Source organism: Miniopterus schreibersii (genome assembly GCF_964146895.1).
Source record: "Miniopterus schreibersii genome assembly, chromosome: 6".
NCBI lineage: Eukaryota > Metazoa > Chordata > Mammalia > Chiroptera > Miniopteridae > Miniopterus > Miniopterus schreibersii.
The window spans coordinates 67,784,517-67,803,210 of NC_138107.1; the positions used below are offsets into that span (position 1 = coordinate 67,784,517).

At 35.5% G+C, this 18,694-nt stretch overlaps 1 protein-coding gene across 4 annotated transcripts in view; it reads right to left on the bottom strand.

The window, feature by feature from the left end:
- PTPRK (protein tyrosine phosphatase receptor type K) overlaps positions 1 to 18,694 on the bottom strand; it is a 436,319-nt gene that overhangs the window by 90,688 nt on the left and 326,937 nt on the right. For all 4 annotated transcript variants that reach the window (XM_081140405.1, XM_081140404.1, XM_081140407.1 and 1 more), the window contains exon 8: positions 2,468 to 2,770. In XM_081140405.1, coding sequence (XP_080996531.1) covers positions 2,468 to 2,770 — 303 coding nt within the window. The remainder of the gene's footprint in view (positions 1 to 2,467; positions 2,771 to 18,694) is intronic.

Here is an 18,694-nt window from a genome sequence, read left to right on the forward strand (position 1 = left end):
CGATCATTTAGTCTTACACATAAAGCAAAAGGAAAAAACAACCTCCCAGTAAAAGGAATTAGTTCCTGCCCATACTTTGAAATATTATGACGCAACTCATTATCCTTTAATACAATTTAAAAATGCTTCAAAGCAGAGGTTAAAATAAAATTAGGATAGGCCTTAGCTGGGTTGCTGAGATGGTTAAAGAATTGTCCGGATAAGCCAAGGTTGTGGGTTCGATCCCAGGTCAGGGCACATACAAGAATCAACCAATGAATGCATAAATAATAAGTGGAACAACATATCTATGTTTCTCTCTTTCTCTCAAAAAATAAAATAAATAAAAAATAAAATTAGCACAGAACATGTTATTGAAATTAGAATAAATAATATCATTTAAAAAAATAATACACGGTCATAAGTATGACCAATTCAGGACATTTAAATTTCACAATTCACTTCTTGAGTATTAATCTAGGTATACGTATACTCCAAAATACATTTAAAAATTTACTACAATATAAAAAGATTACATAAGCCTGACTGCATTATTTGGTTTGTGGGAAAGGCAAGCTAAAAAACCATTCCAAAGGTTACCACCACAATGAGTTATACCGTTAGAGAGTGAACAGCAAAGGAGCACAAAACTCATGTAATGTGGTCTAAAATCACCAGTTAAGAAATCTTTTTTTTCTTTTTTAATTTTGAGTGCAGGCAATAAAACATGTGAGTACATTCTTGTCACTAAAAACATGGGTACATGGATAAATGTCTAGTGTAATACAGATTTTTTAATATTTTCTCCACTTTATGAAATTAAATAGAGGTTTTTTTCAAGGCTTTTAAATCTATGCTTAGATTTCCCATTTCCCACCTATGAAGCTACTATGCTAGCCGTTTTTTCTTGTAAAAGCATGTGTTGAGGTCTGTTGTGTGTGTGTGTGTGTGTGTGTGTGTGTGTGTGTGTATGTAAGGCGGGGGTAATATGAATGTTTGTGTGTTTCTGTATTATAGCAGGGTTTGTTGTTTAAAATATTGCAAATGCTTCATTCCGGTGCAAATTCAAACATGATAGCTAAGGTAATCATGTGTGATTACTTCAAACATGGCAAAAGTTCATTTATCATTAATTCTTAGGTTTATTCTTTGATGTTTTAGGAATATGAGAATAACCCCATGCATGATTTTAGGACAATATTATTTCCTTCAAAGTCTGAGTTAAGTGATATTAAAGAGCTCTTACTTCCCTTTATTACAACAAAAACAACAGGACAAACCAGGGTCACTTCGGCTTTTCTAGAAACTTCTAGAAACTATGATATCAATATGCATATTTTATGGCAACCTCATGCTTGGTAGGCATCAAAATCTAAGCCTCAAGTTTGGAACTTGAGGGAAATTGGCAACACTAGGTTATGAATCCTGCTCTCCGAAACTCAAATAAAAATGTAGCCCTGACAAGCTATTCAAGGAGAATTTTAGCAAGGGATGGAACCTTAGCTATCACTGAATTTAAACGTTTCAACTAGAGATGAGAAATGGAGAACCAGAGGGGTGAAAGGATTTGCTAAAGTTACAGTTTTGAGAGCCAGAAAGGAAAACCCATGATTCCTGACTCTCAGTTTAGCTTAGCCACAATTCACTAGATAGCACCTTTCCCCCTACATACTTTTATCCATAAAAGAAAATTGTGAAAATGAAATCTTACGTTAATATGTTATTGTTATTACTATATTATCATTTGTATACTTTTTTCTATTGGGTACATCTTTGTTGAGTAAGAAAATGTATTCATATTCACATTGGCATGCTATAGTGCTACAGCAGATATGTGTGCATACCATAATTTCATTATAAATGTTTGTTCCTATTATTTAATAAATCAGAAGAAATACGTAGAAATTGGGCAAAATATAGTTCAATTACTTGGGTGGTAATAAGATGGACAAAAGGTGATAGTTTGTAAATATCTGATTAGTGTTTTATTTAGCCTTAAAGGTATGGACTTTGGCCTTCTTGTATATTCAGACTTACATAACGCCATGTAAAAATGATGGGAATAGGTAAATTGTGCTGTTTTCAAATGTTAAGGAAAATGAAAGCTACTGCTACTGGTTTATAAAATGCAAAAGACTTAATTTTTAACTAACAGCATTTCACCATTAGGTGATCGATATATTGCCATTAATAGTGAAAACTGATTTTGAATATTTGGTAATTTATACTTTAAGTGTAGTTGCTACTTGTCTAACATTGGATGAAAACAGAAAACAGGAGAGGTACATTTCATCTAGTATTTGATGCTACTCTGAAGACTATTAAGCTTTTTTGTTAAAGGCAAACTCTTTCAAAAGTTAACCTTATTAAGAGTATTTAGCAGACTTCAGAATCCAATTCAATTTTGGGTATTCTAAGAAAAAGTGTAAGCATTTACATAATTTTTGTTATATAACCCCATCTTTAAAAAAATAAAATCTGAGCATACCATCTTCATCAGTTTGAATAATGGTCTCTTCACTCTCCTTCCTGCCTTCTGGATTGGTTAGGATCATCTTGAGGCTGACATTTGTATAAGGTGGCAGATGGCTCACAACATGCTGAGGGGCTTTGGGGTCCATGTCCAAACAGTCTGCCTTGCTCTCGTTGTGCCCACGGAAGTAATGGTAGCAGATAGTGACATTAAAAGTGTGGCAACGAGTAATGTTGTAACCCAGGGATTCCCAGTCCACAGCAATGCGCCTTGCCTGGATCTCAGCAATCTTTAAAGTCTTTGGGGTTCGCATGGGTTCTGAAAAATAAATCAAAGACAAAGACAGACGTCAACTTCACAGTGAATAATCTTGAAAAAATAAAACACTAATCATGACATATGTGTAAAACAGGAAAATTTGGAACTCAACTTTTCTTCTCATTTTCTTTATTTACTCATGATTTTATCTTTGAAGGTTTTGGTGAAAGGCTAATATTTACCAACAAGAAAAGAAGTGAAATGTAAAATATCAACAATCCATAGTACTCAGGAACACGGTGCAAAAGAAAAACCTGAAAATGTAGCCACGATGCCTTTATAGTTGCTTCTGTCGTTACTGCCCAATTCCCCATCTTTTCTATTGTCATTATTGAGCAAGTGAATTAGCTAATATATCATAATGGATAAGAGTCAACATGTTCTGCTCTATGATTTGTCATGTCACCAAGCTATGCTGTATACTAATTAGTCTAATTGTAACACTAAACTACCACTTAACAAAAAATGACGCAGATATTAATTAACATTTATTACCTCAGTAATGATGTTGTTCATCAAAGCAGAAAAATATCGGAGAAAAATTGCAAGAACACATGTGGCTATTCACAGTGTCATCTACCCTTTTTGATCTCTATCTTTTCCTAGGAAACACTCAGGTCTGACAATCCATTCACTGTCACCCAAACCAACCTGGGAGGTGAATATTCATTCATCTGGAAAATGCTGGCGGAACTAAATACTCCGAAGACTGGAGTCCATCCATCACTGCTTCCCAAGTGTATTTTTCCTCATGCAAGACTAACTTTAATCGCCCAACTTAATCAAAATAATTACTCTATGAAAGTCATGGCCATGGCAAAGTCTACACAGTAAACAAACCAATATACAGCACACTTTAATACACTGATTTGAAAAGAAGAGTAAAGTCAAGGCCAAGCTCAAGGCCTTTGGGGGCCTCCCTTAACTCACCACAGACAGTCACTGCTAAATGAAAATTGGTAGGGGAAAAAGAAGAAATAAGTAATATGAAAAAAGCCCAATTTGGTGTTTTTATAAATTTTGATTATTGAGATTAAAATCTCAGTTATATAAAAATAATCAGCATGGTAAGTCCAAATTGAAATTCCAGTTCAATGTATTTAATGTATGATCTGAAATACACTGTAGTGGCCATTTAATTAAAAATTTCAAATCTACAAAATTACATATATTTATACATGCAAATTAACCTTTGGTAGAATCTAAATGCTTAGGTTTTAAATGCTGTCTGTCAGTCGTCTGAGTGTTCACAGTATCAAGTCTCCCCATTTTATCACTTTTGTTGCATGTGTTTTACCTTAGCACTGTAAGTAGGCTGGAATAAAGATGTAGTTCTTTAAAACCTTAAAAATCTCTGTATATATCTAGCTCTATGATAACATTTATCTTACCAGGCACAAGAGACAATTTCAGTTCAGCATAGTAGACTAAATCAATCTTCAGGGCCACTGCCTACCAGCTGACCAGGCAATTACAGTTAGAGTCATCCCAAGATTCCCAGATAAACTGATTTTGCTGCTTACTGCTAAGCAACAAGCAGGTCAATTTAGTGGCCGTGTTTAGATTAGGACATACTTTGTTCTACAGGAATCCAGAATGAGAAAGTGAGATTTCCTCAGAAAAATACCTGGATAATATAAATGAAGATCTCCCATACAGCAATGAGAGGAAACGCCAATAAATATTTACTCCTCTGTTTAGTTTTCTTTGAACTGATATGAATGTATTTGTTTTCATAGAATCCTCATTTTGATTCTGATATTTTCTCCTTTTATGAATTTCTCTTTTTCCAAGTAATCACTTTTGCTCATCTTGTATGGAACATAGTGGGCTCCAAGCAATATCCTTCTGCTTGCGGGTATTCTACTGCAATTGAAGCAATTTAAGAGGGAGAAATAACCTCCCCCTCTCAAAGGGAGGAGACATTGGCACTGTCTCACTGGATAAGGCAAGATCTATAGACATAGCTTGTATAAGGAATACGAAAGCAGAGGAAACAGGATAAATAAATACACAGGACATAACTGCAAAAAAATATGTAATCCCATTTGGTTGCTGTACGAGTTATTTAGTAGAATGTGTAGGAAAAATTTGTTGGGAAAACTTTGGATGTCATAGTAAGAAATATAACTTGATCTAATAGGCTATGGAAAGTCATTGAGCAGAAAATTAACATAGTCAAATAAATGCTTTAGAAAAGTTAATTTATAGGTCCTGTCAAGTGTGTAGAGGCTGGAAACAGAAAAAGCCAAAGACTGCAATGTGTTAGGGGAAAATAAGGGGTCAAGAAGGAGTGTGATGTCAGTAGAGACTAGAGGTAGCTTTAGGTTGGAAATTGGTAAGTCAAGAAGAGCTCGAAGTTAAGATGGTAAAGAAAAACCATGAGGTCAAACTTTCTAGACAATCCTACGTTTTGAAATCTGTGTGTTCCATATGTGCACTAAATCTAACTCTTTCCCCTAACTTATCAATCAGGGGGTTCAAATTTATGACATAAAAACTGGGGACAATAGCATAGGAATTAGGTTTAATGCCACATGGGAAGGAGACAGAAAGAACATAAAAAAGCAGGTGAAAAACCTGGAACTATAAGCAAAATCTCATTCTTTCCCATTCTACCCTTTAAATGGTGAATCTTAACTCCTCTTGTTAAGTGCCCTGTCGACAGATGTGCAACAAAACTCTCATTTATTCATTTCTGATAAATCCTACAAAAACACCTAATTTTTTTTGGAAAAGCATATGCAATGAGAAATGTATTAGCTGATTTTATCTTCTCTGCCAAATGTTGATCAGCCAAGCTTACTAAAATTTCCCATTCCATTTTCCTTTTACTTTTCACCTATTTCCTAGTTATTAGTGAAAAAGGCTACATGAAATAGAAAAATGTAGCAGAAAATATACATACCAAATCTATGACCAGTATTATATAATTAGCAGATAAATAAAATGTAACATATCATTGCTCTTATTTAAATTCTAAATAGATCAAGCCACGGGGGTTATGCCTGTAACAATTTATGCGTTAAATATTTAGCTCAACTTAATAGGATAAAATAAAGAACTACTTAATTCTCTGAAGGTTAAGAAGAATAAAGGCAATGTGAAGAGACAAAACCCGTTGACTCTGAGTCACCTCTCAACAACAAGATGATTTAATAAGTGGTTCTAGATAACACATAAAAGGCAATTCAACTTTTTGGTACTTGCTAAACAACACGTGACATGACAGGTCAATATCCATGTCCTTTTGTAATGATAATCGCTAGTTACTCTGAAAGGATTGTGAAAACAAAAGCTTTCACAGCTACAAGAGAATGAAGGGCAGGGATCATATTTCCCCAGAATCAGTTTTTAATGATAAAACTTATTATCTAGCTGTCAGTCAGAGAAAAATAGAAGATGTCCCAAAGTGCATACCAAGAAAAAAAGAGAAAGATCCTGTCAAGGATGTACACAAACGAAGAACACTGAAGCATGACAGGAGCTTCGTGCTCCCAGCTGCTTTCTCATCAGAAATCCTAGAAGCTGACTGCAAAGCACAATTTCCATTCCATTTATCAAAACAAATACAAGGAAAGTGAATTTCCTGACTGCCAGAGAAAATATTTGTTAGTGTAAAACAAAAAATAATTGAGAAGAAATGTTTGAACAAAGGTAAATTTTTAAAAAGGAAGAAGGAAGAAAACATTGGCATCCCTTGAGGGATGAAAAAACTTCAGGTCCTGAGAAGATATTCTTTTACTTTTCCCTATTGATGCTTTGTATTTTTATTATCTTCTCCATGATAAGAACTGAAAATCATCAAGCTTTTACACTGCACATCTTTTCAATCTTATAATATTATTAGTCTTGCCAAAAAGATTTCATCTCTGCTCCCGCTGGTCAAATTGAATTAATGATAAGTTGGTGAGATGAGTTGATTAATACTGTAACATAAAGGAGCCTGAGGTCCAGGAATAATCACAAGCCAACTGTCATCTCTTTTGGCTTTATGGCTGTGTTGTTGAAATGACATGCTTGGACTTAGAGGATATAAAGTGACAGGGGGTGCATGGCTCACTCAGCTCTCCTGCAGCCACAACAATATTTATCCAGCACCATCGGAACAATACTAAGCACATAATGAAATTAAACCAAAACATGTCGTCTTCACTGCTCTCAAGAATCTTACCGAAGTTCATCAGATAATTCTCATAAACTTAACATTCCCATCCTCTCTACATCAATGCCAAAAAAAGGAATTGATTTTTAAAAAACAATAATACCAAAGTGGCATGAAAAAAGATGAAGATAATTCTTTTTCCAAAATTTAAATCCTACTAAATATCTTATCATAAAATACAATTCTCAAAATGTGGGGCAGTTAAAAATCTGGGAACCCTTTAATGTTTTTTACTTAAAATTTTTATGTAATAATATTAGACTTGTAAGAAACATGTAATTATAATCAATGAACACACTTTGATTCATCTTCGATATTGCATCTCACTTATGTTTTATAATTTAAATAAAACAAAAAGTAAAATATTCTCTATAAATAACTGCCTATCATTGAATAAAATGTGAAATATAAAAAAGGCACTTTTCTAAATTATGAAAATAAAGAAAATAATCTACTCTTCCTATGTAAACACGCTGCTTTTTATTTTAAAATAAAACAAAACAGAAACAGCACCAATAAGATGCAAAAAAATAGAAAGATTTGTACGTAATGCTAAAAAAAGTAATATGGAAAGTAGCACCTCTGTATATTAAAAAAAGTGACTTTAGAGGAGCTGTATAAAATTCAATGCCTCTTGGGCTGTCCTAAGAAATGAGGTAAATATTCTGTACGCCAGGCACAGCCACGGACCCACAGCACATGCCCGGAAAACCTGAGCAACAAAGCAGACGACTTGACTATGTTTTAAGCTCAAGAGCCACTGAAACAGAACTGAAGCGCCCCGTTCTGCGCGGCCGGTGCACCGAGCTCGGGTTTGTCACCTCTCCTCGGGTGCGCACCGTCTGCCGTGTGGCTGCAGCTCCTCACACCCAAGAAGCGGCGCCTGTCCCCTCGGCCGGGCCCTGCGCTGCGGCCCACCCAGCGGGGCCAGAGGGACAGCGGCTTAGTTCTCGGGCATAACGCGGCCCGAAGGGCTGTGCACTCGCCCGCTGGCAGCGCCACCGGCGGTTCTGGGCAGGGCTGAGCTGTCTCGGCTGGAACAGCAAAGGTCAGCCTGGTCGGTCAACAGAGGCGCCGTCAGTGACCGGCTGAGATCAGTGACCAGCCCCTCGGGGAGCGCGGGCCGCTTACGGCCGCGGCCGCTCCGCAATTCGATGCAGTCTCCGTTCTTCATCTCTTCATTTGTAAACTACCTTGATACGCGGGCGAAGGCTCCGTCACAGAACGAGACTTCACAAATTTTATTTCTCTGTTAATAGGTTGTGCTGAGCCTCTCCATGCTAATTTAGTGCTATTGAAGTTCTTGACAGGTGCCAGATACTGTGGTGGTATAGTATATGCTTTAAACGATCGCTAAGCGATTTTGGTTTTGTCCTATTTCCTATACGCTCTCCTCGAGCAGGTTTATATATTAAATGTTCAACTAATAGCTCTAAGAATGATAAGACATCTGAGTACTTTACTCAAACTATAATAATTGAAATAGTTTTTCAGTACCCTACGCCATCCTTGTAAAGCATTTATTAAAAGTTTGTTTATATTAATATGACTTTGTAGAGATATATAAAAGCGAATCTGAAATATAATCTAAATTTCTTTACTTTTGAGGTGATAGGTCTGACAGAAAAGATAGTCAGAGTAGGTTGTTCGTATGGAAAAAGACATATATGACGATGGTTATGATGATTACAAGTTTTATTAAGTCAAAAAATGTAACAGTGCAACTGTAAACCTACTTGCCCACCCCTGTATATTATCCAAGTCCCTGTAGCACTGTTCAGTAACTTTTCCTCAATTACATAACTCCCTTGTAAAAATCTTACGGCTGTCCTTGGATGAATCAGAGTGAATTCAACCTAGGGAAATTATTATAAAGTATATTTAGTTCTCGAAATAGTAAGAGGGTCCATTTTAAGTGAGGCTATCTTATGACACAAATTTCCACCCTCTACCCCCAACAAAAATACCACAATTACATTATAACGACATCCCAAGTATATGTGGCTCATTTTCCTCTTTACAAAGATTGTAAGTTTAATACATCAACTTAGGTCCTTTCATTCCTTCTGGAAACCTAAGTAGAATAATTTGCTTTGATCACATGTGTTAAGAAAGAAGAGAAATTTCTAAGTAATAATAGAAAAAAGCTATAGTATACAAACTTTACAAGAGATAATGTCTATGGCCATACTTTGACACATATTTGATTTTATAAAATGCAGGAGTCTGGTAACATGCTTGCACCAGGGGAATGGAAAGATGAGAACTGCCAGGTTGATGATTATTTGTCCATTTCCTCTTCTGAAGCCACCATTTACTCTATGCTTTCATGCATGATTAACAGCTTGCAGATCCTTCACATGTAATCAATAGTTGTGAAGTTTTATATTAGGTTTAGAGATTAGACAGCCTTGATTATAAATTTTATCGATTTGTACAGCTTAGCTGCGGAAATCCCTGTATATTTTTCAGAGACTAAATTAAAAGGAGATATACGGCCAACACACACTAGAAATGCCACTGTGATTATGAGGTGTGACCTCTTTATACTCATTCCTCTAGATGAATAAAACCTGTCTAGCACACTCACACATGAATCAGCATGTCAACCGGCGTCAAGCTGAGATAGTAAACACAGTGAAAATGTGACAAAACGAATTACAGAACAGCAAGGAAACCTGTGGAAGACTGTAATTAATACGGAAGACTTGAAAGGATTAATTGCTTCAGCTCATTTGTAAATTAGGAAATTGACAGGGATAAGAATAATGAACTCCTTAACTTCTACCTGGAAAATCTGAGCCTATATTAAACCGAAGATTCATGATCTCTTTTAAGATAAAGGAATGAGGACTTTCTTTAATTACTAGAAAAATACGATCATTTTAAAGTTAGTGAGTAACTTAGGGACTATGAAATTCCTAACTAATTCTATTTACGAATGTTCCCACCTTTAAAAGTTCTAAAGCACTGCTGTGTGTGTGTGTGTATTTTAAATACTTTAAAAAATATATCTTTATTGATTTCAGAGAGAGGAAGGCAGAAGAAGAGAGAGAGAGAGAGAAACCTCAATGATGAGAGAGTCATTAATCGGCTGCAGCCTGCAACCGGGCATGTGCCCTGACTGGGAATTGAACCCTGATCTCCTGGATCCTAGGTCACTACTCAACCACTAAGCACTCCTGGGGACTGCTATATATTTTATGTCCACTCTTTTAAGGTCTGAGGGTGTCCAGAATAAAATTAATAGACATCTATACACTCAACCAACATAAGGGGGCTAATATTTTCCAAGCTTAATATTTTAATTTTCTTTTTTCATGTTTTATGGCTTCCTGAACGTTATTCCAGCTTTGTTCTTTTGCGAAATGTCTTTCATTGTTCTGAGTATGTCCAAGATTTACGTAAGTCCTACTTTCAAAAACACAAAAGGCAGAAATAAGTAAAAGGTGATTCATCTTGACACACACTCTAAAGAATTCATTTCTTTAGTTTTATTTTTTAATTTTTAAAAAATATATCTTTATTGACTTCAGAGAGAGGAAGGGGAGGGAGAGAGAGAGATCGAAACATCAATGATGAGAGTCATTGACCGGCTGCCTCCTGCACGTCCCCAACTGCAGATCGAGCCTGCAACCTGGGCATGTGCCCTGATGGGGAATCAAACCACAATCTCCTGGATCCTAGATGGATGCTCAACCACTGAACCACACCGGGCCCAGCCATTTCTTTAGTTTTAAAAAGGTATTCAACAATTAGGTTTAGAGCACGGACTGCCTTGAGCCAATCTAAAGAGTTAGTCAATGTTCTAGTGCATTTTATATTGACCTCCGAAGAAAATGAAACACCTTTAAATTATGTGTCTAAAAGAGTAACATATCTATCACTAAATACTTTATGCAAGATATTTGATTAAGATATTTCTATTAAAATCTACTAATATTTTCAAACGATTCCACTGGAAAGCATAAAATTATAACACATAGGAATGACAACCTAGAAGACTGCTTTCCTTTGTTTTCACAAGTAAATCCTAGTAAGGCTACATTTTATAGTATTATGTAAAAATTCCTAATTTATACATATTTACAGAAGAAGAGTAAATGAAGGAGAAAGTGTATAAATGCATAAAAGTACTAAGGAATTGCTTTATGTTTGTTCTGTACATAAGCTACTTCAGTAATCACATTCTTCCTATATTCAGATCTGTATGACCAGTTCCAACCTACCTCTGAAATTCTGGTTCTGAATTTCAAACTACCTGTAGAAGATTTCCACCTGGATGCTTAAATACTGTATGTTCCAAACAGATTTATCATCTTCCTTTCACGAGCGTCTCATCCTAACCTTCCCGCTTCTATTCAAGTCTTCAGTGCCCAGACTAAACCCTTGACAGTATCGTTGGCTCCTCTGATCCTCACACAGCCCCATCAGTTCCTAAGATCCATAGCATTTCTCTGTCCCTCTCTTTCATTCAGGACCTAATTTTTCCTCACCCAAACTATTGGAATTCTGCTACTAACAGTCCTTTCCAGGGTTTTCTTCACCTGGACTTTCCAAAATACAGTTCTAATTACATAACTTGTCCATTCAAAACATTGTTGGAGGTTTCCTAGGCTAACCAAATACAGTCAAAACCCCTTAAAGTAGAACCCAAGATAATTTTTACTTATTTATCTTTATTATTTCCTGTCTTCTCATACTAAAATGCTTGGTACATAATCATTGTTCAATAAATATTTCAGTTGATGGATGAATGAATATATGATTACATGAATGAACAAACCTTTGTACCTTCTGCAGTCTGGAAGTTCCTGGAACATAATAAATGAGCTACAATTTTGCTGACTGAAGGTTATTTTTAATAACAGAAAAACCACCATTAAAATTCTGTCTGAATTAAGTTATAAAATGAAATGTAGATTCCTGACCATATCTACCCTCTAGAAATAGCCTTAACATGTAATATATTTAATGCTTAAGCAACAAAGTAAAAATTTCCCTTTGAGTAAAATAAAAAAAGTCAAATTACTGCTTGAAATTAACAAACAGGAAGGGAAAAGGTTATTGTAGAACTTTGAAAAACTAATGTGAAAAAAATCTTTGTCAGAAGAAACATACATTTAATGTTTGAAATTTGAAGAATATTAAAAATTCTTCATCCATTGTGGATATCAGGCTAGATTAATGACACTCAGTTTGAACTGCCCTTTATTGTTTTTCGATTTTTCAAGTATTTTTCTTATTGTCTCAACTAGAGAGCAAGTTTCTCCAGGGCAATAAAGATATTTACTATTTCACTTACTTCTTACTCAGTGCTAAGCATGGAGTAAGAAAGTGATCAATATGCTAACTGTAAGAAATTTTACCCTAGCCCAGTCAGGCGTGGCTCAGCGGTTGAGCGTTGACCTAGGATCCAGGCGATCAGGGTTCAATTCCTGGTCAGGGCACATGCCTGGGTTGGGGGCTCGATCCCCAGTCAGGGGCATGTAGGAAGCAGCCGATCAATGACTCTCTCATCATTGATGTTTCTCTCTCTCTCTCCCCCTCTCCTTTCCTCTCTCTGAAATCAATATACATATATATTTTTTTAAAATTTTACCTTAAAGGAGTTGTTATAAAATTTAAAGGGCTTTGACTATAAAATATAAAAATAACCCTAATCAAGACAGGAAAAATTTTTCTTCTTCAAGTCAATGGTTGTTATTTTCAAAGCATACAAAGAATATACTTTTGGTATTTTAGATTATTTTGATATTCCAGCTTAAAAATTAGCTGTTCCGTAAAAATTGTTTAATTTATGAACAACTGATTTTGTTTTAGGTTACACTGTGGAACAGATAGCCTCATTAAACACACATTAAACTTCCTTTTCATTCACATGGGATCTAAAGAATTAGTTCTTTAATTGGAGCCTGCATCAGTACTGTTTACCATGAGTTTACTGTTAATCATGCTCTCTGACTCCTGAGGTCAAGTTCCTTTGGTCACTGTTTTTATTTATAACAGCAAGTTTGTTATTATGGCCTAGGACAAGTTTCACAAGAATTTCCTAGCCTCTATGTGTTGCTACATGTGATGTACATCTTAAGTTACTGAATGTAGCCCTTATAGAAGGGCAGAAAACTCTAATAGTGAAAAGATTATATACGTATATGAAACAGGTTAACGGGAGGTGGAATGGGACTTCTGGTTACTTGAGTTAAAGTTACTAACATCCATATGCATCATTCCCAGATCCATGGAATGGGGGAGAAATTACATCTACCTCAAAAAATTGTAAAAAGAATAAAATAAGATACAATATGACAAGTGGCTAGAAAACACCTGGTTTATTTATCTAATAGCATTATCACTTATAAGAATAAAATCCTGGAAAAGTATGGGAAGTATGGGAAGGTACCCCCCAAACTCCATTCCATGTGTGCCTATTTATTTATCTTCTATGTCCCATGCAGAAAGTAAAAGCACTTATTTATAATGTTCAAAATGTCAAGTTAAATAATTTTTGAAAAAAATGCATGATTTCTGGATTACTCTGCCTATTTTCTGGTCTGCAAAAAATATTTTTGTAAGTTACTGGGGAAAATATCTAACTTTAAATAAAAACAAGACTAAAATCTAACAGAAATCTAACAGAAAACTTTACAGAAAGAATAGAATATGCTGCTGAGCATAAAGCTTTTCTGCTAAACTGAATCCCTTGAGCCTACCCACTCATTTTCATAAGTGAATGCAAACTCTTTTTCTCTACAAGTGAAGCTTTCAATATGTCATTAAACACTAGTACTGAAGCTTTCAAGAATTCTTATTTTGAATGTAAAGCTATAGGGAGAGTTGTTTGAAAGGTTTTGTTGTTTACCTCCTAATATGAATGAATGTTCAAGGGCATTTCCAAACACCAAAGGTCATAATCAAACTGTACCTATTTATAATGTTTAATATGCTCTAGTGCTTTCTTGGAATATTTTTGTATGTCTTTTGCATATGTAAAAAAAAAAAGTTAAGTCAGATGACTGAGCACTTAACAAAAGGTATTTTACTATGAATTCTTTAAAATTCAGATTAAATAACTATCCAAGTAGTTCATTTTTGGATTTCTTTAAAATTAGAATGATTCATCTTGAATAAAGGACAGTATATCCAGATATCTACTAATAAATCCTAAAAAGCAAATTCAAATAGCTATACTTCAACAATTAAGACTGCTTCTATCCTTTACTGCCATGTAGGACTTTTGCTTTTTAAAAATTTTATACCATAAGTGGAGGACCTAAAAAAAAAATCATTAAAATGAAATATGGCAGTTCCGTTGCATTCTCCTTTTCCCATTCTTGATTTAGATGTTTTGGGGATGCATTTCTGTAAGCATTTTCTAAAGTCAAGTATAACTCACTTTCCTGTTCCATCAAGGAATGAAGTACATCAGAAATATATATGTTAAAGACATTTTCCTTACAAAATTCAGAGTTTGATTACTGAAATGGATTAAAATTTAGTAGAACATTTTATAAAATGTAAAATAGCTACTATATGCCAGTGGTTACATTTAATCTATGCTGTTGCGACCACAGTTCTTTAAATAACATCAGAGCATCTAAATGCAAATGAACAGCCAATCAGCCTCTCAGTGAGCTCCATCCTTCCCATCCTTGCCCATTTTTCCATGTTTCAGAAGTTTGAAATGTAATATTAACTGTGATTTTCAGTGTGACCTACTTACATTTCTAATAATTATTACATTATAATGGGGTACCCATGACATAAGGACTGGGTTGGTCCAGTTGTCTCATTTAACTTATTTTCAAGCTCTGTCTGCTGTTATGTACACATTACATGCGCTTTTTAATTAATATTTTGTTGTTGTTGCTCTATGGCAACAATTAAAAATGTATCAATGTCTCAGATTTGGTTCATCAAAGCATAAAAACAGTGACAAACAAATCCAAGTCCTTACCATAAAGAGTGAAGAAGAGTTAAAATGCCAAAATATGATGCGAATCTCCTTGTGCTAGGACAGGCAGCGATTTTTAGAAAGTGAAGGAATACCTGAGTACTTGAAATAGATTTTCTTGTATTGGCGATCCATTCATCTCTGGATCTCACTGTACTGCCTGTAATAAACTATTGTCAACTGGTAGCTTACATCTATTGTCATTTTCCCATCATTTTCAAAACAAGCCCAGTAACCTCTGTAGTCAACCAAACAAGGTTTCACACAATGAGAGCAAGATGTTGTCCACGACGAAACTGACAATTTTAGTCACCAAAGATGAGAAGGGACCAAAATGCCAGCTTCAAATTGATTCTCCTGGAGGCAAAGGCAAGTAAATTCACACCCTTTCTGAGAGGCTTGTAATGCCACTGAGAAAATTAATAATAAACATTATACTCTCAAAAATCAGTAAAGCTATTGGCAAACTGTCTACATCCATGAACGCTGTCAGACATTATATGTCAACCTGGAGGAGCCATGCGATGTAGAAGAGCAATGCCTGTCTCTTGGAAGTCGTTCCATTTAACAGCTGAACAAGTCCCTGATGTGCATGGGATATGCTCTTCATGGGTGAGTGGAATAAACTTCAGGAAACCATGCTCCGTGCATTTGGGAAGCAGTAATTCCTGCAGACCTGGACTATGTACAGATGCGGGAACGAGACTGTGGATCCAACACTGGTAGGGCACAGCTATCTATGCATGCAGAGGGGAGAGCTGGCACTTTGAAAAGAGAATTATGTAAAACTCAAATGTCAATGCAGATATTTTATTCCCTGAGAACAGCAAAGAGTCAGGCATAATGCTGCCTGATCTTGTTTCGGTTCTGAAGGAAATGGGCCATGAACACAAGACTGCTTTGCCACACTGAAGCGTTTTGGCTACGGAGTGGAAAGAAGTTCACATGGGTTTCCAAAATCCAAACTAGAGGATACAATAAACACATTTTTTTCCAAACACTGACCATGCTATTAAAAACCATTTCAATGATTTCAAGTGGCATGCATAAATAAATAACTCAATTTCAGGAATATATTCAATTTATTAAATCACCTAAATTTATCATATCAGGGGTAAGAAAATATCAACATTTAATTCTGAGGATCAGAAAAATTTCTTAAAATGACTGAAGAGTAATACAAATGACAGTTACTACAAATTTAATCTAATCCAACGCATAATGGTTTTCTATATTTTTAGAGAAAGGGATTGCTCTCCTAGTGGTAGGTATATGTAAAAACATATCCAATGTTGCATCAGAACATGAAATAATAGTTTCCAGTCCTTGATTCAAAAATAGTTTCTAGTCCTATATTAAAATCAATTTGCCATTATGTCCTAGGATAAACACTTAACTCCCTATCTTCTAAGCAGGACCTGCTTGCCAACTTAGACTGACATTTTGCTAAAAGTGCTTTTCAATAATACATCTATTCATCATTTCTGGTTCCACATTAGATCCAAACATTCAGAAAGGAAAGTCACCAACTACTTGCTAGAGATAATTTCTACTGACCTACAATTACGAGTTAATACAAATGCAGACTGGATCTAAAACTTAAGCTGTTTCTCAGAATATTCATCTTAGATCTACAGACAAGGAACAATGAAAATTGAGATGAATGACCTTTTCCTGGTATGAACCAAATATAATTTTTCATCTAAAATATAGTTTTCCTTTTCCTTAAAAAAATGTACTTATAACTGTGTTTTCCAAGTTGCATTAAATTCCCTCATGCCAACTGGAGATCCTGGAGCTGTGAACAATACCGACCTATTGTATAAACTTCAACCTCCTTAACAGAGTGTATAATATCCTCATTGATCCGGGCTCTGCTTAGCCTCACTGTCTGCTCACCGCTGCCTCCCTCTTCGTGTCTCTGGACCATGGAAGTAGCTGTCGTTCTCCATATCCACGCGCATTCCTCTCTCTTCTGTGATGCTGGTTTTGCTCTTTCCTCTGAGCTATTTCCCTCTCTGAAAACCGCTCGCTCATCCACCATTTCATCCGGCTAGAGCCTCCTAGCCATTCATATCACTTAGCGAAGATGCTCTCCAGGAATCCCACCCTGATCCCACATCCTCTCCTTGCTCAGGAAGATGCCTTTATAATGATTTTTAAAATAATAATATCATGAAACTTATTATTATTTTTTAAAAACATACATCTTCATTGATTTCAGAGAGAGAAAGGGGGAGAGAGAGAGAGAGAGAGAGAAACATCAGTGATGAGAGAGTCACTGATCGGCTGCCTCCTGAGTGCCCCCGACTGGGGATCGAGCCCACAGCCCGGGCCTGTGCTCTGACCGGGAATTGAGCCCCGATCTCCTCAGGCTGACACTCAACCATTGAGCCATACTGGCAGGGAAAAACTTACACTTTAAAATTTACTCTATATTCTTATTTCTACTACTGGAATGCGAGCATCTATAATTTCTTTTTCATTTTTATACAGCTAGAACCTAGCACAATATCTAATATATAGTAGGTGTATCCATAAATGACTTACAATTGAATGAATGCTCAACTTCACCTATAAAGATGGAGGAGATGGTGTTGGTAAAGGTTTTATAACTTTAATAAATTTATTCCTCAAATTACTACTTTCACGATCCATTTTTGAACATGGTGAAGTAAATCTTGATGAACCAGACACAAGGGGTAGTTACAGATTTGCTTAACAAGGAAATGACTTTTAGAAATTGACTTTAACTTTAAATATTCAGCTTTTTGATATACCACTCTTAATTTGTACTTTATTGTAATGACACCAAATCCTTGCTTTCTTCACTTAGTTTGGTTCACACTAAAGGAAAACTTAATGAAGAGAATGGGGTAAAATAGGCAAAAATAAATGCATTGAAAACTATTATAGTTTGTTGAAGTGTATAACTTTCTTGGATGAAAACCCATTGAAAAGAAAAGCAAGGTATTGAAAAATTGGTGCTTTTTAAGTTAATATGAGATCTAATTTTATAACACAGAGAAGATATTTTAGTAAACTATAATACATTTTTATTGGCTGAGCAAAGGAAAAACATTGGTTTATGAAAACTGTGCTCCACTAGAAGTATGAGACAGAGTCAACATAAAAATAAGCTTATCACAGGTTGAAAGCTCTGGGAGAGGTCTCCACAGGTTAGCTGGGCTGGCAATTCCCTCACCTTGGCAAGAGCACTTTCCACACATAGCAGACAAATGCTTCTGTGTACTTAAAATCCTCTAGGGGAGGAGGAGTCATAATCTCCCTTAATAACTGATTATGCCTCTTTTAAACATAGTCTCTAAATATAGTTTAGCACATAGAGTTCAGAGACCATATATATATATATATATATATATTGCTTTCACTTTAGTGGTGAATTAGAATAGACAAATTCACTGGGTAAATGCAGTTTGATTTCTTGCAGGCAACTCAAAATCATGTCAGTAACTGAACTCATCATGTTCTTTCCCTGCTTCCCTTTCTGAACAGGTTTCTCCTTCTACAGTCACTCACACCCTAGCTCAAACCGGAGTCACCCTGCATATATTAGTTTTTCCCTCACTTCCTTGCACTTGTAGCAAATCAAGCCACAAATCCTCACTACTCTGGTGTCTGACTCAAAGACATAATAGTTCTACAAAGATGGACAGAAAATATATCTATGGTGTTGTTCCTGTCAACTACACTCAGATACAATACACATATTTACAAAGAGATAGATGAAAAAATATTTTTTCTATCAATAAAATAGGAATATTAATGTCTATCTCATAGCAGC